Here is a 19,647-nt window from a genome sequence, read left to right as displayed (position 1 = left end):
CATTGAATGTGCAATGTCCCAATTGAAAGCCAAAGTGTTATTTAAACGTGAAAATAACACCACAATGTCCGCTAAACTGATTCTTCTTCTCTGTATCCGTCATTTTATTTAAATAAGAAATGTATTCTTATACAAAGCTCATTTTAAGTGATACTTGACAGTTATTTCAGCACATCCCAATCTGAATAACGATACCTGAGATAATTGTGTATTCTGATACTCGCTTAACAGGTAGAATAACCCAGAAATGTTAGTAGAAGAGTTTGGTTGCTTGTAAGCGTAATGTCCCAGATAGGCCTTATGGAGGTGCAGGCCGTTGTCTGGCCAGGTGAGGATGGTACTGGCTACTGTAAGGTCTGCTTCGCTCATCGACTTCCTTCTCCTCCTGCTGCTTTGTTTCGGTTCTCTTGGTAAGTAGACTCTGGGCCCGAGCTCTTTCTGATGCCTCCCTCTGCAGCCGCTCCTGTCTCATACGTTCCAAAGAATTGCTGGAATTAAAGAGATGTTGTTAAGTCAGTTTGATTTTATTACCTACAGCTGAATGGTTAAATCAGGCAAAATTTAAAGTGCAAATCTGTAGCTTTGATTGAATAATTGAGATAACATCCAAGATCTGTGCGTACTTTTTTTTGTATACATGATACATTTTTACATACATGGAGACTTCTTCAACTACTTGTGACTCCTAAGAGTTCATGCTACAGATTTAGGCGTTAGTCTCGTTACAAACCGTAAAGAAACAACATGACTAAAAATTCACTGTAAAACACAGCAGGAGTGCCAAGTAATGACGAGAGGGGCAGTGATGCATTTTAAGTTTGGGGTACTCTACAGTTTACTGTCGTTTTAAACTTCTACCTCTTCATAGTCAAGTCAAGTTGGGCAGCATGCACTGGTACAGTGTGTTGCCGCACCCCCTGCACGTCGAAACAGCTCGGAATCCCGTTTGGCAACCCACCAGGCAGACACGCGGTCCAGTCCTACCCTCTGGAAATGACCCTCTATCTGCCACAGCCAGGTGTTAGGTGGGCGACCCCTTGGTCTGGTCCAGCCACTCGGGTCCCCAACAATGAGGGTCTTACGAGCTGGATCACCCTCGGGGAAAACGTGCCACATGGCCGTAGTGCCGTAACTGACGCTCCCTCACAATGCAGGTCATGTGCCTCATTCAGGACTCCATGAGCAACACAAAGTCAAACCAACGGTACCCAAGGAGTACCAAAGGAGTCCAGTCTTCATCTCAGGTCACTGGATAGCGTCCATGTCTCACAACCATATAGTAAGACAGGAAGCACCAGGACTCTAAAGACTTGGACCTTCGTCCTTTTTTATAGATATCAGAAGCGCCACACACCCCTGTCCAGCGACCTCATGACCCCCCACGCTCTCCCAATCCGTCTACTGACTTCATAGGAAGAGTCACCAGAGACACGAATGTCACTGCCCAGGTAAGTAAACCTCTCAATGATGCGGTCGACGCTCTCTCCGCAGACAGACAGACAGACTGCTGATGGCCGTGTCTAAGAGGTCATTAAAGGCCTCTTCATAGAAGTTCTGTTTAATCCCAGCCATCAATGAGTACAAGTTAGCCGGTTGGACTGACCGAGCTGTCATTTATACACGAGTGTAACAATCTCTACGTGGCATTGACTGACCCTTAAACCTCCTCAAGTCAAGTTTGACCCTGGTTTCTGTTTGAAATCTGCAGCCTAAATTTAATTTGTTTAGAATTACAATTTGTATCTGCAGTTCCTCCAATGTAATGAAAAAGTAAACATCCCATTATTTGTACACCTTCAAAAAATAATCGTACCGCGTCACGTCTTTCAGGCCAGTTCTGGCCTACTGTTGACTTTACAGGATTTTAGGCTCGTTAGTTTGTTCACAATCCATAGAAACGTCTTCCATGATATCCATTCTAACTCTGGGTCATATTTTGTATTTCTTAACGTATCGTAACGACGTTTGGGTGAAATGTGAACTCTAATAAGAGTGTCAGAGTGGTGTCAAAAACAGACCTGCAAGGCACAGAATTGAATCCACAGCCGAGGACGCTGTAAGGCGATGTGGAATTCTGTAAACTCAGAGGGAGGAAAGGAGAAGCGAATTTCAGCGGACGCCGTTTATCAGTAGCTGTCTTTATAAACGACCAACCAACCAAACCGTGAAATCTACTAGCATGTGTACCACCCAGGAATCTCATTTCAGACAACACAGCGTAGAAGAAATAATGGTGACAGTCTGCCACTTCCTAGTTAGTCCTGCTGCTCAGAGCGCCGCACCAGAAGGCCATTCGCTCTTCGTTTTCCTTCTTTCCATTCGAGTGATGTGCTGTAAACTGTGACTGACTGCTGTTCGGTTTTCTTAAAACATTTTTGAAAGAATACTGAAAAGATTAGTATCCAGTAATACTGAAATGAAAAATATCCATTAATGCAAAATGGCCGATAGTAACAAATCAGTACCGGCGTTACCGTGTACAAGGAGAAAACTGAAATACGTTCCTCATCTTGTTAATTAATACACACCAACTTGTTAAAATGATATAAATGAGAACTTGGAAAGGAACTGAAAGGGAATATGAAAGGTGAAAATTATCTTTTAGAGTTTTTATAATTCAAGTCAGCTGTAACGTGCGCTCAGTGTGTCGTGTGTTGTGCCGTTTGTCATCTTGTTCTGTCTTTGCTCAGCGTGGCCATTGTGTTCCTTACAGCATTGCATGCTCAGCGACTCTGAGCTCCTGCTCGCAGATCAACTGCACTTCCATTACTAAACCCATCCTGTGGTACTCAATAGTCTACATGGGCGCAGAGGAGGGAGGTCGTGTTTCACTAACATACTGGAATTCTGGGAGGAAGCAACACAAGGATGTGATCAAAGTGGAGCAGATGAGATTAGTTACTGGACTTGCAGAAAGCATTTGATAAGGTGCCACGTGAGAAGGTGGGCATCAAACTAAAAGAGGTGGCAGTTCAGGGGATGTTTTTAGATGGGTGCAGACACAGGAGGCAGAGGGTGATGGTGCGAGGATCCTCATCAGAACTGGCGATGTGAAGAGTGGTGACAGTGGGGACAGCAAGGGGTCAGCTGGGGGCTGCTATTTTTAATATCTACTGTATACAGTAAATGAGTTAGAATATACAGTAAGTAACAAGTGGTTAAGTCTGCAGATGACACCAAGTAGGGTTGTGTATTGACAGAATCTCACAATATGATCCATATCATATTCAGTGGTTATGACTCAATAGATTGCGATACTGTAAGCAAGGCAAAATATTGCAATTTTTTTAATCCAATTTTAGGAAAACCGTCATAATATTAAAAAAACACCCGCCATGTGCATAAAGCCGAGTATAAATGTTTACTTTTTTATGCCGTCAGAGCAGTGGGGTCTGTAACGTTAAACATCAAACTACTACTATTATTTGTGCAATCTGAGCAGAGGAATTAACATGTGCCTGTGTCAGTAAAAAATAAAAGTGAACGCTTTAAAGGTTTACTGTATGCCACGGAACTTCAAGTAGGCAATAAAAGAAAATGCCAAGTCCTGTAACACCCAACATCCATCACAGCACGGCAGTCTGAACAAAGGAATTAACATTTGTCTATCAGTAAAAAAATAAATAAATAAATAAGGATTCTTTAGGTAAACAAATTAAGATAATAAGAAAAATGATAAACAGTGTTACCAATATATACTGTACACACACACACACACATAAATATATTAAATTCTGCTTTAAAGGTTCACATTCTGTTCTAGTATGTATGCCAGTTTTTAAATTCTCGGTCTCAAGTAGTTAATAAAAGAAAATGGACCGTCTCTGTAACATCGGCATCATAACATTATTATTTCTGCTTCTCCATCCATCATCCAACCTGCTATATCCTAACTACAGGGTCACGGGGGTCTGCTGGAGCCAATCCCAGACAGCACAGGGTGCAAGGCAGGAAACAAACCCCGGGCAGGGCGCCAGCCCACTGCAGGGCACACACACACACACACACACCAATGCACCAAACCTGCATGTCTTTGGACTGTGGGAGGAAACCCACGCAGACACGGGGAGAACATGCAAACTCCACACAGGGAGGTCCGGGAAGCGAACCCGTGTCTCCTTACTGCCAGCAGCAGCGCCACCCACTGCGCCACCCTACATCTGCTTATATCAATGGAAATTAAAGTGCTTACAGGATTCCTACACAAACCACATATACAGATGGTGAACATTCTCAGATCCTTACCTTGGATTGCACGTTACAAAAGGTTTTATGCATATCAGCGATTATTTTTTAATATCACGGGTTTTGTGGCTAAAGATGAGCTGGAAACATGGCGAGCTTTCAGGACACTCTGTGGGTGGTAACGATGAAAACTCTCTGCAGAGACGCTTGTGCTAGGAGTGCTCGGCAAACGCTTTGCTACTCTGGATAACGGAGTCTTCATTCTCTACAGCACGGAGAAGGCGCATATCTTTACAGACAACTGAGTTCAGGTCGCTGCCGACTTCGGTGTGTGAATTTGTTCCAAAATGAGTTGAGAAGGACCCACTTGTTTAATGTTTGCCGTTTGTTGCTCCTTTAAAGTTTTGCAGATGGCATGGCTCTTGTCGAACTCCTTAGTGCCTTCTATATTGTGGTAGCCAAAGTGAGCCCACACTTCTGCTCCGTATGCCATGGGAGAAGGCGGAACGCCTCTGGATTCACCACCGGTGTAACTGCCCGATCTGCGCACACGTGTGTATTGAGAGCCTGCAGACATCAGTGGTGCGGCCGTGCGCTACTTCATGTCTCAGTTTACGTTATGCTAGCTGAAGACAGATTACAACGGTGCTACCTGGTGTTCAGGGGTTTAAACCCAACACAAAAAGAAACACCGTGTGCCTTGAATCTTTGCATGTAAACTAGTAATTCAAACTCAATGTGATGTTCTTGAGAATCGATACCGTATCACAAAACATAATGTTGTAATACTCAAGTGTATTGATATTTTTGACACCCTAATGCCAAGTTAGGTGGATTGGCAGATAATCTGCCATCCGTTGAATCATTACAGAGGGACGTGGACAGCACACAGGCGTGGGCAGATTTGTGGCAGAGGACACTTAATGTCAGTAAATGTAGGAAGTGAAAATGGGAGGTCTGAAAATCGAGAGTCCACCTTATGAGAAGGAATTAGGAGTCGTAGTGCAGTCTACGCTATCAACTGGCAGACAATGTTCAGAAGCCATTAAGAAGGCTCACAATGTCAGGTTATATAGCGCCTTGATGTGTGGAGTACAAGTCACAGGAGGTTCTGCTCAAGCTTTATAACACACTGGCGAGGCCTCATCTGGAGTACTGGGTGCAGTTTTGGTCTGCAGGCTACAAAATATAGCAGCACAAGAGAAGGTCCAGAGAAGAGCGACTAGGCTGATTCAGGGCTACAGGGGATGAGTTATGAGGAAAGATTAATAGAGCTGAGCCTTTACAGTTTAAGCTTAAGAAGATTAAGAGGTGACCTGACTGAAGTGTTTAAATTATGAAGGGAATTAGTGCAGTGGATCAAAGCCATTACATAAAAATGGGTTCATCAAGAACATGGGGACACAGTTGGAAACTTGTTAATGGTAAGTTTCACACAAACATTAGGAACTTCTTCTGTACACATTGAGCCCTAGACATCTGGAATAAGTGACCAAGCAGTGTGGTAGACACTAAGACTTGAGGGACTTTCAAAACTCAAATTAATGTTATTTTAGAAGAATTAAGTTGATAGGAATGGCGAGCAACTTTATTAGGCAGAATGGCCTGTTCTCGTCTAGATTGTTCTAATGTTCTAGGTTTATACCGTTGTGCTCAGAGGTTTTCCTGGCAGAATCTGTGAACTATTGGCTATTGTTTGGAAAAACAGAAGTAATCCTGCTGAGAGCTTTCCTTATAATTAGAGTGTGTGGTCAGGTGAAGCGATGTATTACCACATAATTGTGTCTGCCCTTTTGAAATCCTAATGATAGTCGAAATCACCCAAAAGGGCCTAATGAAAAGTTCACACACCCTTCCTTGAATGTTGGGGCTGATGATATACACACAAGTTGACACACACAGGTTCAAAGTAAGGGGAATTAAGGGAGAGATTTGTAACCTCTTGGGATTGTAATCAGTGTCTGCGTATAAATAGTCCATTTAAATTCATGCAGAGCTCCGCTGACTTTGCTGGATACTGGGCCACGGGGAAAGCAAAGAACAGTCAAAGTAGCTGAGAAAAGCTCGTTGATTTGTATAAATCAGTAAAAGGATATAAAAAGATATCCGGAGATCTGAAAATGCCTGTCAGTAGTGTTCAAACTCGGATAAAAAAGGAGAAAGTTAGGAGTTCTGTTGTTCACAAGCCACAGTCAGGTAGACCAACCAAGATCTCAGCCACAACTGCCAGGATCATTTGTCAAGCTGCCACTACAGCTGAGATAAGGGCTTCTCTGCAAACAAGTGGCATTGCTTTTTCAAGATGCACAATAAGGAGTTAAGGTGGTCAAGTTGCAAGAAAAAAAAAAACGTGCCAATGCCACACAAGAGCCCACTTACAAGCCTCCAAACTTCTGGAACAAAGTCCTTTGGAGTGAAGAGACCAAAACTGAACTTTATGGTCACAACCACAAACCCTATGTTTTGGAGAGGATGCAATAAGGCCCGTGGCAAAAAGTCCACCATCCCTAAAGTGATGCATGGAGGTGGATCTCTGATGTTCTGGGGGTGTGTGAGCTACAGCAGCACAAGTAACTTAGTGAAAATCGATGGCAAGATGAACTCAGCATGTTACCAGAAAATATGGAGGACAACTTGCATTCCTCTGTCCAGGAGCTGCGCATGGGACGCACTTGGATCTTCCAAAATGACACTAATCTAAAATACAAGGCCAAGTTGACCCCTCAGTGGCTAGAGCAGAGAAGAGTGAAGGAGCTGGAATGGCCATCACAGTCTCCTGACCTCGATATCATTGAGCCACTTTGTGGAGACATCAAAAACGTGCAGTTCATGCAAGACAACCCAAGAATTTACAGGACCTGGGGGCTTTTCTCCAAGAAGAATGGGCAGCTCCACCACCTGAGAAAATCAAGGGCCTCATCCACAACTCTCACAAAAGACTGCATGCCATCATTAACGCTAAAAGGGGGTAATACATGCTATTAGGAACTAAGGGTATGCAAACTTTTGAACAGGGACCATCTCATTATGTTCCTTATTGCTATGTTTTATTTAATGGTTGTGCTGTTCTAAGCTGCCTTAAAGTTTAATTTGGACTCCATTAAAAGTAAAGGAAATATGTTTTGCCTGATCAGTCACCTTTTCTTTAAAGAATGTGTCACACACGTGCGCATGGGAGACAGCTAAAGGGCTTGAGGGACGGCAGTTCTGAAACAGGCCGGGACGTGGCAGAGTGCACTGACTCTTTTTCTCTCTTCCCTGTAGACCATTCCCAGGAGATCCCATCTGCCTCTCTTGACGTCACTTCTGGGACCGAACCAATGGAAGGAGACCTTACTGGCTCCGACCCCTGTGATGTCACGTCTGGGGTCGAACCAATGGCTAACGAATATGGGCCCGATCCTTATGACCTCACCTCCTATCTTCCCCTTTCCCCTGTTTGTCAGTCTTGTTTTGGACTCAGTTGTGTGCACATCAGTGCTGTCGTTGATTAAGAAAACGACTTTGCAGCCAGGACACCAGAATATACGGGTGGCTGCCCCAAACCTTTTTCTGTGTATGTCTCAGTTTTGTGACAAATGGTAAACAGCTTACAAATTCGGCCAGGGGACGTAAACCTATGAGCTCAAGTGTATCAGTTAAAGGAGCTGCGCCAATTCCTGTGTAATTAATAAGTTCATACATTTACCTGCAAGTTCATATCATTGATTCTTTACAATAATAATCAGCAAATTATATTTGATCAAACAATTCAGACTTGTGTATGCTTACATAATTGCTTTTGTCGTCCACTTATTGCCAAAGAAGTGACTGTTTTTTGTTGTTGCTGTTAAGATACTTCTATAGTTACCTAAAACAGCGTTTCTCAGCCTTTAAGTATTTGCGTCCCGAGTTTTCATAACAGTTTTAATTGCGCCCCCCTAACGTTTTTTTGAAACCCTAATAAAATATATTCCTATATTTGTTGCTGCTGATACACCGCTACAAGTTTAAAATTTTCCTACGAATAGCGAAATTACGCCACATGGCAACATTCGCGCCCCCTTTTTTGTTACTTCGCCCCACAGTTTGAGAACCGCTGCCTTAAAGCAACAAGCGATGGGTGGCGCTGTGTGAGCTGCCCAGGTACCTTTTTTGCTCCCCCCAGTATCTGACTCGCTTGCATTGGGTATCTGAGTGGTTTCCAAGTCAGTAAAGAGAAAAATATACAAGTCCATGTAACTGTCTTCAAGGTAGGATTGAAGCAATAAAGTCATTCGTAGTTGAGGTTGCTCAGAATGTTTCTCGGTTTTAAGGTCGATGAGTCTGCATATTTGCCAATGTGTTTCAATAGTTGATTTTGAAATTTGAAAACTTTGTACAGGGTGAAAGTGTTCAAGATATTTGAACGAAAACTGAACTTGCTGAGTAAGCGTACTACATTTCAACAAAATTGGTCTACAGGGCCAAGTTGTCTCCTGCAGATGGACAGACAGACAAACATGGCTATAGCAATAGGTGCTTTGTGAATTACATACGAACGCACCTAAAAACCAAAACTTGTTAATCTGTTGGAATTAAAATCAAAAGTAACATTTACAACAGAAAAGGTGCTGGTGTGGGCGGCGCGTTCTTAAAGTCGTAATAATGGAGGTGACTCTACCTGAACAGACGTGTAGTGAAACGTTGCGTCTGTGGGGTTACAGAGCTATGGTTTGTATTGCCACCATTGTACTTGTGGGTGATCCCTTCACAGCCACAAAAATTCTTCTGTCTGCCAGCTTTGTTTTAAATCGCAACAAACTACAGCAAAATCTGATCTTTGTTTTACACTTGTTTAAAGACCTCGGAGTCTAGTAGACTTTATGGCTTCCCTCTTTGTTTAGCAGTGGCGTGTAGGCTAAAGTCATCTTGAGGCTGAAGATGCTTACTGTATGTACAAAGCAGGATTACATTTAAATGGCCATTTAACAAGCATGAATATATTCTGTCACTCACCTTGCTGCTCCGCTAACTTTGTCTTCTCGTCTCTTTTCCCCCTTCTTCTCTCGTTTATTCTCCTGTTTCTCTGACCTTTTCTTCTTCAGCATGCTTTCCATTTCATGCAGAGGGTCCAAATAAGCCTTTAACTTAGCGTCCTTCTTTTCTTTTCTGCTTTGCTGATCTAGGTAGTTTAAAATGAATACAAGTTAGCATGGTTTTAACTTAAGAAACCCTTTGTTTAAGGTTTCTGAAATTGTCTCTTCCCTACTGTTAATTCATAATTACCTCTGAACAGAACAACTGCCATGGGGACTGTTAATTGTATATCTTCTTTTATTAATCCTTACACTGTGTGTCTCTAACATTGTGCGCATGTGTTCACTAAGATTCCATCAAAGGTAATTTCCATTCTAGATGAACATTCGTACTGCAGAATTCAAGCCACCTAACTTCAAATGAAAGTTGAGAAGACAACATGTCTAGTTATTTCATGTGGAAACCCCACTCCCACATTCTTAAGCTTGCAGCTGCTCGAGCGGCCCTTACGTTTGTGAGTTTACCGTTGACTTTGTGTGTTCTCCCACGTCAGTGTGTGTGTGGTTTTGTCCTCGTGTTCTCGTTTGTTTAGTTTGTTTTCTTCCACATTCCCAAAGACATCTGTGTTAGGTTAGGTGGCGACTCCAAATGAATCCTTTGTCTGCTTGCCTTGCAGCCTGTCCAGGTTTGGGTCCAGCCTGAACGAACTGGTTGGACGATGTCATATGGCGGCTCAAAACCAACATCTGTTTCATACAAAGGGAAGCAATGGAAGGGTGAATCAAAACTTCTTCTTCTTTCAGCTGCTCCTGTTAGGTGTTGCCACAGCGGATCATCTGATTCCATCTCTTCCTGTCCTCCTCATCTTGCTCTGTCACACCCATCACTTGCATGTCCTCTCTCTCCATATCCATAAACCTTCTCACAGGCCTTCCTCTCTTCCTTTTGCCAGAAGGGTAAATCAAAACGGAAAGACAATTTCAAATTAAGCTGTAGCCACAACAGATAGAAGCTGACACAATAAAACACGTTTGCAAAGCCTTCTTTGGGCCGAGGGAATGAAACTTGCAGAAATAAACTGAAGGATCTTGGCTTGTGCAGATCACTAAGCTGTTTGGGTACCCATCTTGCACAAACTTCATGGCATCTAAAATCGTCACACACTCTTTACATTTACTTATTTGGCTGACACCTTTATCCAAATCGACTTAACAACATTTATGATGCAACTGGTTAATAAGCTTCTTTTGGTTTTCCAATTGGGGCACAGGCAGGTCAGATGACTTGCTCAGGGTCACACAGGGTGAGCAGCAGGATTTGAACCCACAGCCTCAGGGTTTGAAGTCCAAAGCCTTAACCACTACACCACACTGCCTGTCCACTGTTGCTGCACATTTGGATAACGTAATCCATTGGCCTTCTCTGATGAAGGAATTCAACATGTTAATGCAGGCTTGTGTGTGCGCGATTGTGATGGGCAACCAGAATGATCTTCGTCAGTTATACTTGTTCTTCTCACTTCAACCCTTTCTACCTGTTCACAAACTTTTCGTTGAATCATACTGTTTTCACTTCTGCACTGAGCCAACATCCTTGGATAATTTTAGCAGGTTACTACGACATGTTGTTCAACAGTGATGTAATCCCACAGTGGAGAGAAGCGTCCATGTTCATTAGACCTTGGCTTCAACTAGACTAACGTTACAGCGCTGCGGCCTTCTTTCACTACACCACCCTGGCACTCATCATGCTGTATTAATAGAAAGCTCGTTCTTAAAGCATCATCTCATACATTCTTTTTAGATATCAGATATTTATTTATTGTATATCTTGTCTGGCTTCTGTTTCATTGTGTTTCACTAAATGTCAATTGAAACTTTCAGTTTATATTATAATTGAAAAGCAAAATGTAGTCTTAACTTTGAATTTTAGATGTAAAACATTATCTTGTAAAGTGTTTTGGATAGAAATATTTAACTCTCGGCTAGACCATAAGATGAGCCCAACAGACATACCAAGCCATTTCTTGACACAACAATTGAAATCAGACCCAAGGCTTTCTGACGGGCTGCTTTGGGACGCCAGCTAGATGGTAGGACCAGGGAGAGAGCATCTCTGAGGCATTACCTCCGCTGGGATGCTATTGGGTAGCCCTCCTGGGCGCTGTGGTGCCATGGATTCCCGCAGGGCATGCTGGGAGCTGGAGTTTGGTACAGCCCTGTTGGGTTCCATGGGGGATACCACCACACCTGGGAGTGATTCCAGGTAATACTGATGAGCCACATGGAGCACTCCTAGGAGATGAATAAAAGAGCTGCATCACTCCATTTGTGGAGCCAGAGTCGGGAGGAAGTGGACGAAGCTTGCTGGGAAAGGAGTGGAGGTGGAGAGAAGGAAAAGAGGACTGTGCTGTGTTTTGGGGAACAGAGAAAAGCACTTCGCAGCTGTAAATAAACAAGTGTGCCTGACTGGAACTCGTGTCCTGCCCGTCTGTGTCGGGTTGGGGTGGCTGTACGCACCCCGGTGGTTCACAGCCTCTACACTGCACGTATATCTGGCAATGTTTTTAATTGCAGCATTTATTTGTTCTAGGGCCATCCATCATTGAATGGTAGATACTGTATACAAGTGCCAAATCACCCTTAATGAAGAAGAATAAAAAATCTTATGTTACTCAGTCTCGTAAATGTGATGTGTTAAACCATCCAGTTTTATGCTCACAATGTGCACAATGCACGCATATTTTACTAAAATACCATTGAATCCCTCTGGAAATTGAAAAGCAGTTCACAGACAGGAAGCACATTTACATGAGATTGCACTTTTGAACTGAAGAAGTCTGACCCACAAACAAGGGGGTCTTCAAGTCAAAAGCGCTATCCCGTGTAAACGGGCTTCCTGTCTGTGCACTTGGTTCATTCTCCAGAGGGACTGCATGTGGTTTGTATGTTGTAAGCATATGACTGGATCAGTCGACAAGCAGGCCATCTGACACAAGTATCATTTGTAAGGTTTTGTCATGGACGTTTCTTCAAATTGTTCCAGCATTGATCACCAGAGGCTCACATTATATCATTAATAAAATGAATAATAATTAATTAATAATATACATTGTTACAGGTATCTCCGTTCTTCATGAAAACATGAGATACAAAAGAAAAAATGTATCAGCCATCATTACGAACTATACGGCATAAATAAGGTATTTACTTTTTTTCATTTTTGGGGTATTCCTTTAAGACAAAGTCAAACGTGTTGGATGTTGTCGTGGAAAGTCACAGAGATTGGCCTGAATGATTTACTGGGAATGTCACAAGAGTGAGCAGCGCCTGACCGCAGCGATGTCAGTGATTTATGCAAACAAAGTCCACAACCTAGAAAAAAAGTCATGTAGTGTCACAAGGGCTTAAAGCACATGTGCCTGCAAAAGGAATTTTGGCCTCCTAACTTCTTAAATAATTCAAAATCCAAACGTTGGGCTCCCAGTTACTAGACAAGAATTCATGCTGCAGTTTACTAATGAAATCCTAAGTACAAATTCAGACTGACGTACTGTACTTGTGAATTCACAGTGGTAAACGGAAACATGAAATGAAATGACATTTTGTGATTACTACTGTGATGGCTGACAATGTATATATTTTTTTTACTAATACCCTACACTTTGTTTCTAAAGAGCATGGAGAAAAGGGAATTTCAACAGAAATAAACAATTTAAGCACCCTAGTAAGATTCCCTGTCTACATTATTCATGCACCTTCAGTAACCTTCTGTTTCTTCCTGTCATTTTTCCCAGACTCTGTCTCCGGGCACCCATGTTCAGTGGGACTCTGCAGGTACCATGGATTAGTATCTGTCCCAGGAGAAGGGCCAAGGGAAACCAGCAGGCCAATGGCACGCTCTCGTCGTTCCTGTTGGTAATGCAAAGTGCCATTAAAATGGAGCACAGTTTAGACGTCCATCTTCAATACTGCTGTAGGTACTTTACCTTTTCCTGTTGCTTTTCTTTTTCATACTCCTCATTTCCTCTCTTCTCTCTCTCTCCGACTGTCATTCACTCCAAACAAGTCCAAATGCTTCGATTTCTCCTGTTGTTGAAGACTGCCGCCTTCTTCCTTCTTACTCTCTGGGGAAGAATGCAAAGTGCGTGCCTTTCTGCGAAGGAATTCAGTTCGGGCCTAAAGCACAAAATACAATGTTGCTAAACTAATCAATTATAATAAAAAATCTTGGGTCGAGACATGATCTTCTCGGAAGACACTTTGAAGTCCGTGAGATTACTTGCACGTCACACCCTACTTACAAACAATTTATCGAGACACTTTAACGTCCCACAAGACAAGGAAGTGAGACAAAAGGACATCTGCTGTACAGGCTTTTACATGATCACTGGGCAGAGCAACATGCGGATCACACAGCACAGCACAAGCAACAGCTGGCTTAAAGGACAGCCCCCCTATGGTGGGGAATAACTCATTCACTACAGCTTTATTACTGGCAAATATCAAGAAATAAAAAACGGATGAAAATGAATGAATTGAAATTAACAATCTCTTTAAATTGTGTATCCGATTAACCAAACCCAGGTGATGGCGAGCAAAACGAGCAGGCGGCCCCCTAGAACTAAAAAAAAAAAAAAAAACTTCAAGCAGGTTATTCTTACAGTCGTATGAAAAAGTTTGGGACCCCTCTTAATTCTTTGGGTTTTTGTTTATCATTAGCTGAACTTTCAAAGTAGCAACTGCCTTTTAATATCTGACATGTCTTATGGACACAGTAGGATTACAGCAGTGACATTAAGTTTATTGGATTAACAGAAAATATCTTAAATCATTCTTCAGGCGGATTGAACACTTAAGTGCCAGTTTAAGTGAAAACTTAAAGAAAACGTACTAAGTAATTGCAACACAAACACTGACTTAATCAGTTTTAATGTGAAAAAATGCCAATGAAAGAAGAGAAGAATCGGGTGGAGAAAAGAAGTTGCTCAGGAAACAACAAGCACATCAACCTCTGAGCAAACGAATGGTAAAACATACAGAGAAAGAAAGAGGATGAAAACTAGGAGTGCTCAAGTCAAGAGTATTTATTACACGTTATCGTGCAGTGCGCCGTTACTGGTATTTTATATTGTTGGTTAGTTTGTTGTTAGATTAAGTTTAATTACTTTATTCATTGTAATCTATGATTGTAAATGTATGAGTTATTACATCTTTTCACTTTTGTTACCTGTTCTACTCTACTTGCTGAACAATCAGGTCCTAGCTTCATGTTACTCGATTATGTTTACCTCTTTTGTAAGTCACTTTGGATAAAAGCTTCTGCTAAGCAAATACATGTAAATGTAAATGAGATTAATCATAAGGTTGTCAGTGTGGTGCTTGCATGTTCTCCCTGACTTTGACTCCTTTCCACTATAGTTTTCTCTCACATCCCAAAGACGTTTGAGTCGAAGTCTGAGTGGTGACACAAATTACCCCCGATAAAGGACATGGTGACATCCTGTCCAGAATTGTGCTCCTACCTTGTGCGTGGTGCTGCGTGGATGGGCTCTGCCCCAACACAATTCTACAATCTGGATGAATGGATGGACAGATAATGAAGACTGACTTATCTCAGGTACATATATCACTCCAGCCCGGTGCCTCCATTGTACACAAAAAGGGTCTATTTGCAGACCTGCAGAGCTCTGCCCGTTTACACCACGGCTACAATTAGTGTTGTGAGCGGGTTATCCGAGTCAAATAATGACAACCGATCATCAAGTCGATTCCACGTACTTTGAGCTCCAGGCTGCAGAGATGCCAGGCTGGCTTATCCTCGGATCCTACCTGGGAATGAGCGTCACACTTATTAATGATGTACGGTTCCTCTTTTTGGCCAGTAGACGTCACTGAACTCCTCAAAGCTCTCAATTGTTCCCCACTATTTTATAGGTTTACTGTATATACAGGTAATCAATATTGTCATGTGTGCAATGTGTTCAGATCTAGGAACACACGGACAGAGTCGTCACTAATACCTTTCACGGAAGGTTTTATGAATCGAGTAAGAAGCTGCATCATAAACCTACACGAACTGCTTTCAGCCCGGTTCATCCTCTATGCTTCCATTCCCAAACTGGACGTTAAGGCACTTTCAAATTGCACTGTATTTCACTTATTTTCTTAGTTACACAATCTACTGAATATTCAATAATTGTGCGAGTTTTGCACATTTCTCTTGCTTGCCTTTGGTTTACGATGTGACGCGACTGTGCATTGACGAGAGCGTAACGCGTAAGTCGAATGTAAACGAGCATTGACCCAAACTGCGCTCCGTAGCTGTCCCGCCTGCGCTACGCTTACCTCCTGCTCTGCGCGCTCCACCCTCCTCTGGCGGTCGCGCTCTTCTTCGGCGGCCTGCGCCTCGTCTCTTCGGACTCGCGCAACATTATCTTTGTTGCGAACGTGCCAGCTTTTCTTAGGTAGGATGTTCATGTTTTCTGAGTTGCTTCAAAAAGAAACACAATACGTCAAAAATGCTCTCCCCGTCTGTTCTTCCTCACCAGCCACGCTTTAATAAAGTGGAGAATCTTTAAGGCATTGCATCGGTTTAGTGAAAAGCCTTTTAACAGCCAAAAAGGTAAACAATTGAGCTGCCCTCTTGTTCAAGAGTTTTTGTCAGTTATTCCTTTAAGATTGTAGTGCCATCTATTGGTGGGAGGGTGAAGTGATCGTCGTAGTAGCATTACATTCTACTACATAGCTGGAGATAAGTACCTTCCACCAGCCTGAGTATTTTGTTTTCCAACCACAGCAGTGTAATTAATTAAATAATATTTGCTGTAATAATATTTTCAATAAGCGTGTATTGAAGTAACAGGTGCTGTCTTTTTACTTTTATTACTTGACTAGCCACTAGCCCAGTGGTCTCAAACTCCGGTCCTGGAGGGCTGCAGTGGCTGCAGGTTTTCATTCACTTTTCTTAATTAGTGACCAGTTTTTGCTGCTAATTAACTTCTTTTTTTAATTTTAATTGACTTGTTCTTGAATTCTCAGACACCTTAATTGTTTCTTTTTCCTTAATTAGCAGCCAAATAATGAGATACAAAATGAGCCAAAATATGACCACCAAACTGTGTCCATCATACAGTACCTGAAAATAAAGAAAGGTGAAGTTTTCAGGAATGTTGATCTGCTCAGGTCCCCAAAACATTTTAACAGCACTCTTAGAAATTCAGAAATGTATGCTATTGCACAAGGAGAGCAGCAACACGTCATACAATTAAAGAACGGGTTTAATTAACACCAAGAATCGGCGCCTAATTAAGCAACTGGTTGGGGTGAAATTGGTTGGAATTTGAGGCTTTGACATAGTGGCTCACTCACTTCACATTTCATTTCTGCTTGGGTGCCATTTAATGTAAGAAATGAAGCAATTCAGAGCAACAAATCCAAAAAAACGTCAATTAAAATGAAAGGAAAAGGAGTTCATTAGCAGCAAAAACAGGTCACCAGTTAAGAAAAGGGTTAGAATGAAAACCTGCAGACACTGCAGCCCTCCAGGACCGGAGTTTGAGACCACTGCTGTAGCCCCTGGTTTCAAAGTGTGTCCCCATCAAAGTCTACTGTAAATAACGTGTTCTCATCAGTTCCCAAAAATTAAATGATATACTGAGGCGATGTCATTTGAATGTTACAATGTGTCTCTCCAGTTATTTTATGGTTTTTACCCACCTTGTCTTTTGTAATGCTTTTAATTTAAGAATTCTCACCCTGAACACATTTTTAAATGACATTTAGTACTTAATAGCAATTCTCTTCAGCTTGCATGTGCTGGCACAAGAAACAAACCCTACAGATAATTACTATTTATTATTATCTATGTGCAGACCCCTTCACTTTTTCTAAAGTGCTTTGAGTAGTGAGAAAAACGCTATATAAATGTAAAGAATTATTATTATTAGTTTTATTATGTTGCAGCCTTATGCCAAAATTATTTAACTTCATTTTTTCCCTTCATTATGTAACACTCAGTATACTCCGGACTGAAAGAACAAAACATGATTTTTAGATGTGATTGCAAATTTATTAAAAACAGAAAACTGAAATACGACATTACACAAGTATTCAGTCCCTTTACCCAGTACTCAGTTGAAGCCCTTTGGGAACGATTACAACGTGAAGTCTTCTGGGTTATAAGACAACAAGCTTCTCACAGCGGGGTTTGTGGATTTCTGCAGACCCTCTCAACTCTTTCTGGTTGGGATGGAGACCTTTGGTGGACGGATGGTTTCAGGTGTCTCCAGAAATGTGGATTGGTTTTAAGTTCAGGCTCTGGCTGGACAACTCAAGGACATTTACAGATTTGTCCCTAAGCCACTCCTGTGTTTTCTTTGCTTTGTGCTTCGGGTCATTGTCTTGTTGAAATGTGAACCTTCAGCCCAGTTTGAGGTCCAGAGTGATTTGGTGTGAGTTTTCATTAAGGAAAACTTGCACTGTTCAGCTTTCCCTTAATCCTGTTTAGTCTCCCAGTCCTTGCCAGTAAACACAACCCCACAGCATGATGCTGCTGCCGTCATCATGCTTCACCGCTGGGTATTGCGCGGGCGATGAGCCGTGCCTAGCTTCCTCCAGGCATGACACTTAGAACTGAAGCAAAACAGTTCAATCTTACTTCAGACCAGAGAATCTTGTTTCTCGAAGTCTTAAAGTCCTTTAAGTGCCTTTTTTAGAAACTCCAAGCAGTGTTTTTTTTGTTATATACCTGGGAGAGACTTCTATCTGCTATAAACCTCAGATGCGTGAAGAGTCAAAAGTGTTGGCAGTACCCTCATAAGCACCCTGGAGCTCAGCCAGAGTAACCATCGACTTCTTTTTCATCTCTCTTACCAAAGCCATTCTCTCCAACTGCTCACTTTGGCTGGGTGGCCTGTGTAAGAGTCATACCTTTTCCAAACTTCCTCCATTTTAGAATTATGGAGGCCACTGTGCTCTTGAGAACCTTCAGTGGTACAGGAATTGTTTCTAGGCTTCCCCAGATCAGTGCCTCAACCCAGTCCTGTCTCTAAGCTTTGCAGGCAATTCCTTCAACCTAATGGCTTGGTTTTTGCTCTGATGCCCACTGTCAGCTGTGGGACCTCATATAGTCAGGTGTGTGCTTTTCCTGATCATATCCAGTGAATTGAACTGACCATGAATGGAATCCAAACAAGCTGCAGAAACATCTTACCGATGATTAATAGAATGGGATAAACTGAGCCAGATGTCAAGGGTCATAGAGCAAAGCTTCTGAATGCTTGTGCCAATATGATATTTCAGTTTTTACTTTTAATAAATTTGCAAAGAATTCTAAAATCTTGTTTTTACTTTGTCATTTTGGAATATTAAGAGTTGTTTGATTAGAGAAAAATGAATTTAAACAACTTTAGCATGAGGCTTGAAAAGGTAAAAAAAAAGTTAAAGTGTCTGAATACTTTCTGAATTCACTTTATATGTTTTTATATATAATACTTCCAAAAACATACCTTTGCTAGATTTTTTGACACAGTATGGTAAACCCCAATGTGAGGGGTAGCCTGTCAACATTTAGACAGAAATCAGGTGGTGGAAGTGTTTGAACCTTTAGGATCTACTGGTCATAATGGAATACGCTTTACAGTATTTTTACATATGCAAATGTAGTGCATATGCAAAAATGAAAACTTTTTAGCCCCATACTAGAGCACATTTTCAGCAGATGAGGCAAAATCCAAGAGAGATAAGGTGGATTACACTTTTAATTATGGAGACAATTGTAAAGGAACAGGTTTAAAAACATTTTACATCTAATGCAGGAAATGAGAAGTGAAGCAAAATGGCACCTTTTATTGGCTAACTGAACCGATTACAATATGCCAGCTTTCGAGGCGGCTCATCTTGCCTGAAGGAGCTGAGTTGCCTCAAACTGGCATATTGTAATCGGTTCAGTTAGCCAATAAAAGGTGCCATTTTGCTTCACTTCTCATTGTATCTATAATGGCTAACACATTAATAAATTTGTGAATTTCCCATTGGGATTAATAAAGTATCTATCTATCTATCTATCTATCTATCTATCTATCTATCTATCTATCTATCTATCTATCTATCTATCTATCTATCTATCTATCTATCTATCTATCTATCTAACACGGTACAACACCCTACTACTACAGACATCAAATGCAGGACAAATGTATCCCAGAAATTAGCAGTGATAAGAAATAAAAAATCTCTGCAGTGAGTAAATACATAATAACAAGAGGAAAGAACAGTTGTTTATGGCGAATAAGACTACTACCTCCACTGCTAACCAAAGGGCATCTGAGAGCAACTATTATAAAGGAAATTAGGGAAATATATAAATATAAGGGCGGCACGGTAGTGCAGCGGTAGCCTTGCAGTTAGGAGACCTGGGTTCACTTCCCGGGTCTTCCCTGCGTGCAGTTTGTATGTTCTCCCC

General features: G+C 41.8%; 1 protein-coding gene and 1 long non-coding RNA gene across 2 annotated transcripts in view; both read right to left on the bottom strand.

The window, feature by feature from the left end:
• The window catches only part of LOC127526086 (uncharacterized), a 289,571-nt gene that overhangs the window by 5,733 nt on the left and 264,191 nt on the right, over positions 1 to 19,647 (bottom strand). The window lies entirely within an intron of this gene.
• On the bottom strand, positions 81 to 15,858 carry LOC127526084 (leukocyte receptor cluster member 1 homolog). The gene is given in 6 exon segments (XM_051920186.1): positions 81 to 488; positions 9,163 to 9,328; positions 12,941 to 13,094; positions 13,172 to 13,228; positions 13,230 to 13,361; positions 15,531 to 15,858. Coding segments are annotated over 6 exon segments (831 nt in total). The 5' UTR covers positions 15,663 to 15,858; the 3' UTR covers positions 81 to 298.

Source organism: Erpetoichthys calabaricus, chromosome 16 (genome assembly GCF_900747795.2).
Source record: "Erpetoichthys calabaricus chromosome 16, fErpCal1.3, whole genome shotgun sequence".
NCBI classification, from domain to species: domain Eukaryota; kingdom Metazoa; phylum Chordata; class Cladistia; order Polypteriformes; family Polypteridae; genus Erpetoichthys; species Erpetoichthys calabaricus.
The sequence above is the reverse complement of the archived record's forward strand: the minus strand, read 5'-3'. Positions and strand labels throughout refer to the sequence as shown.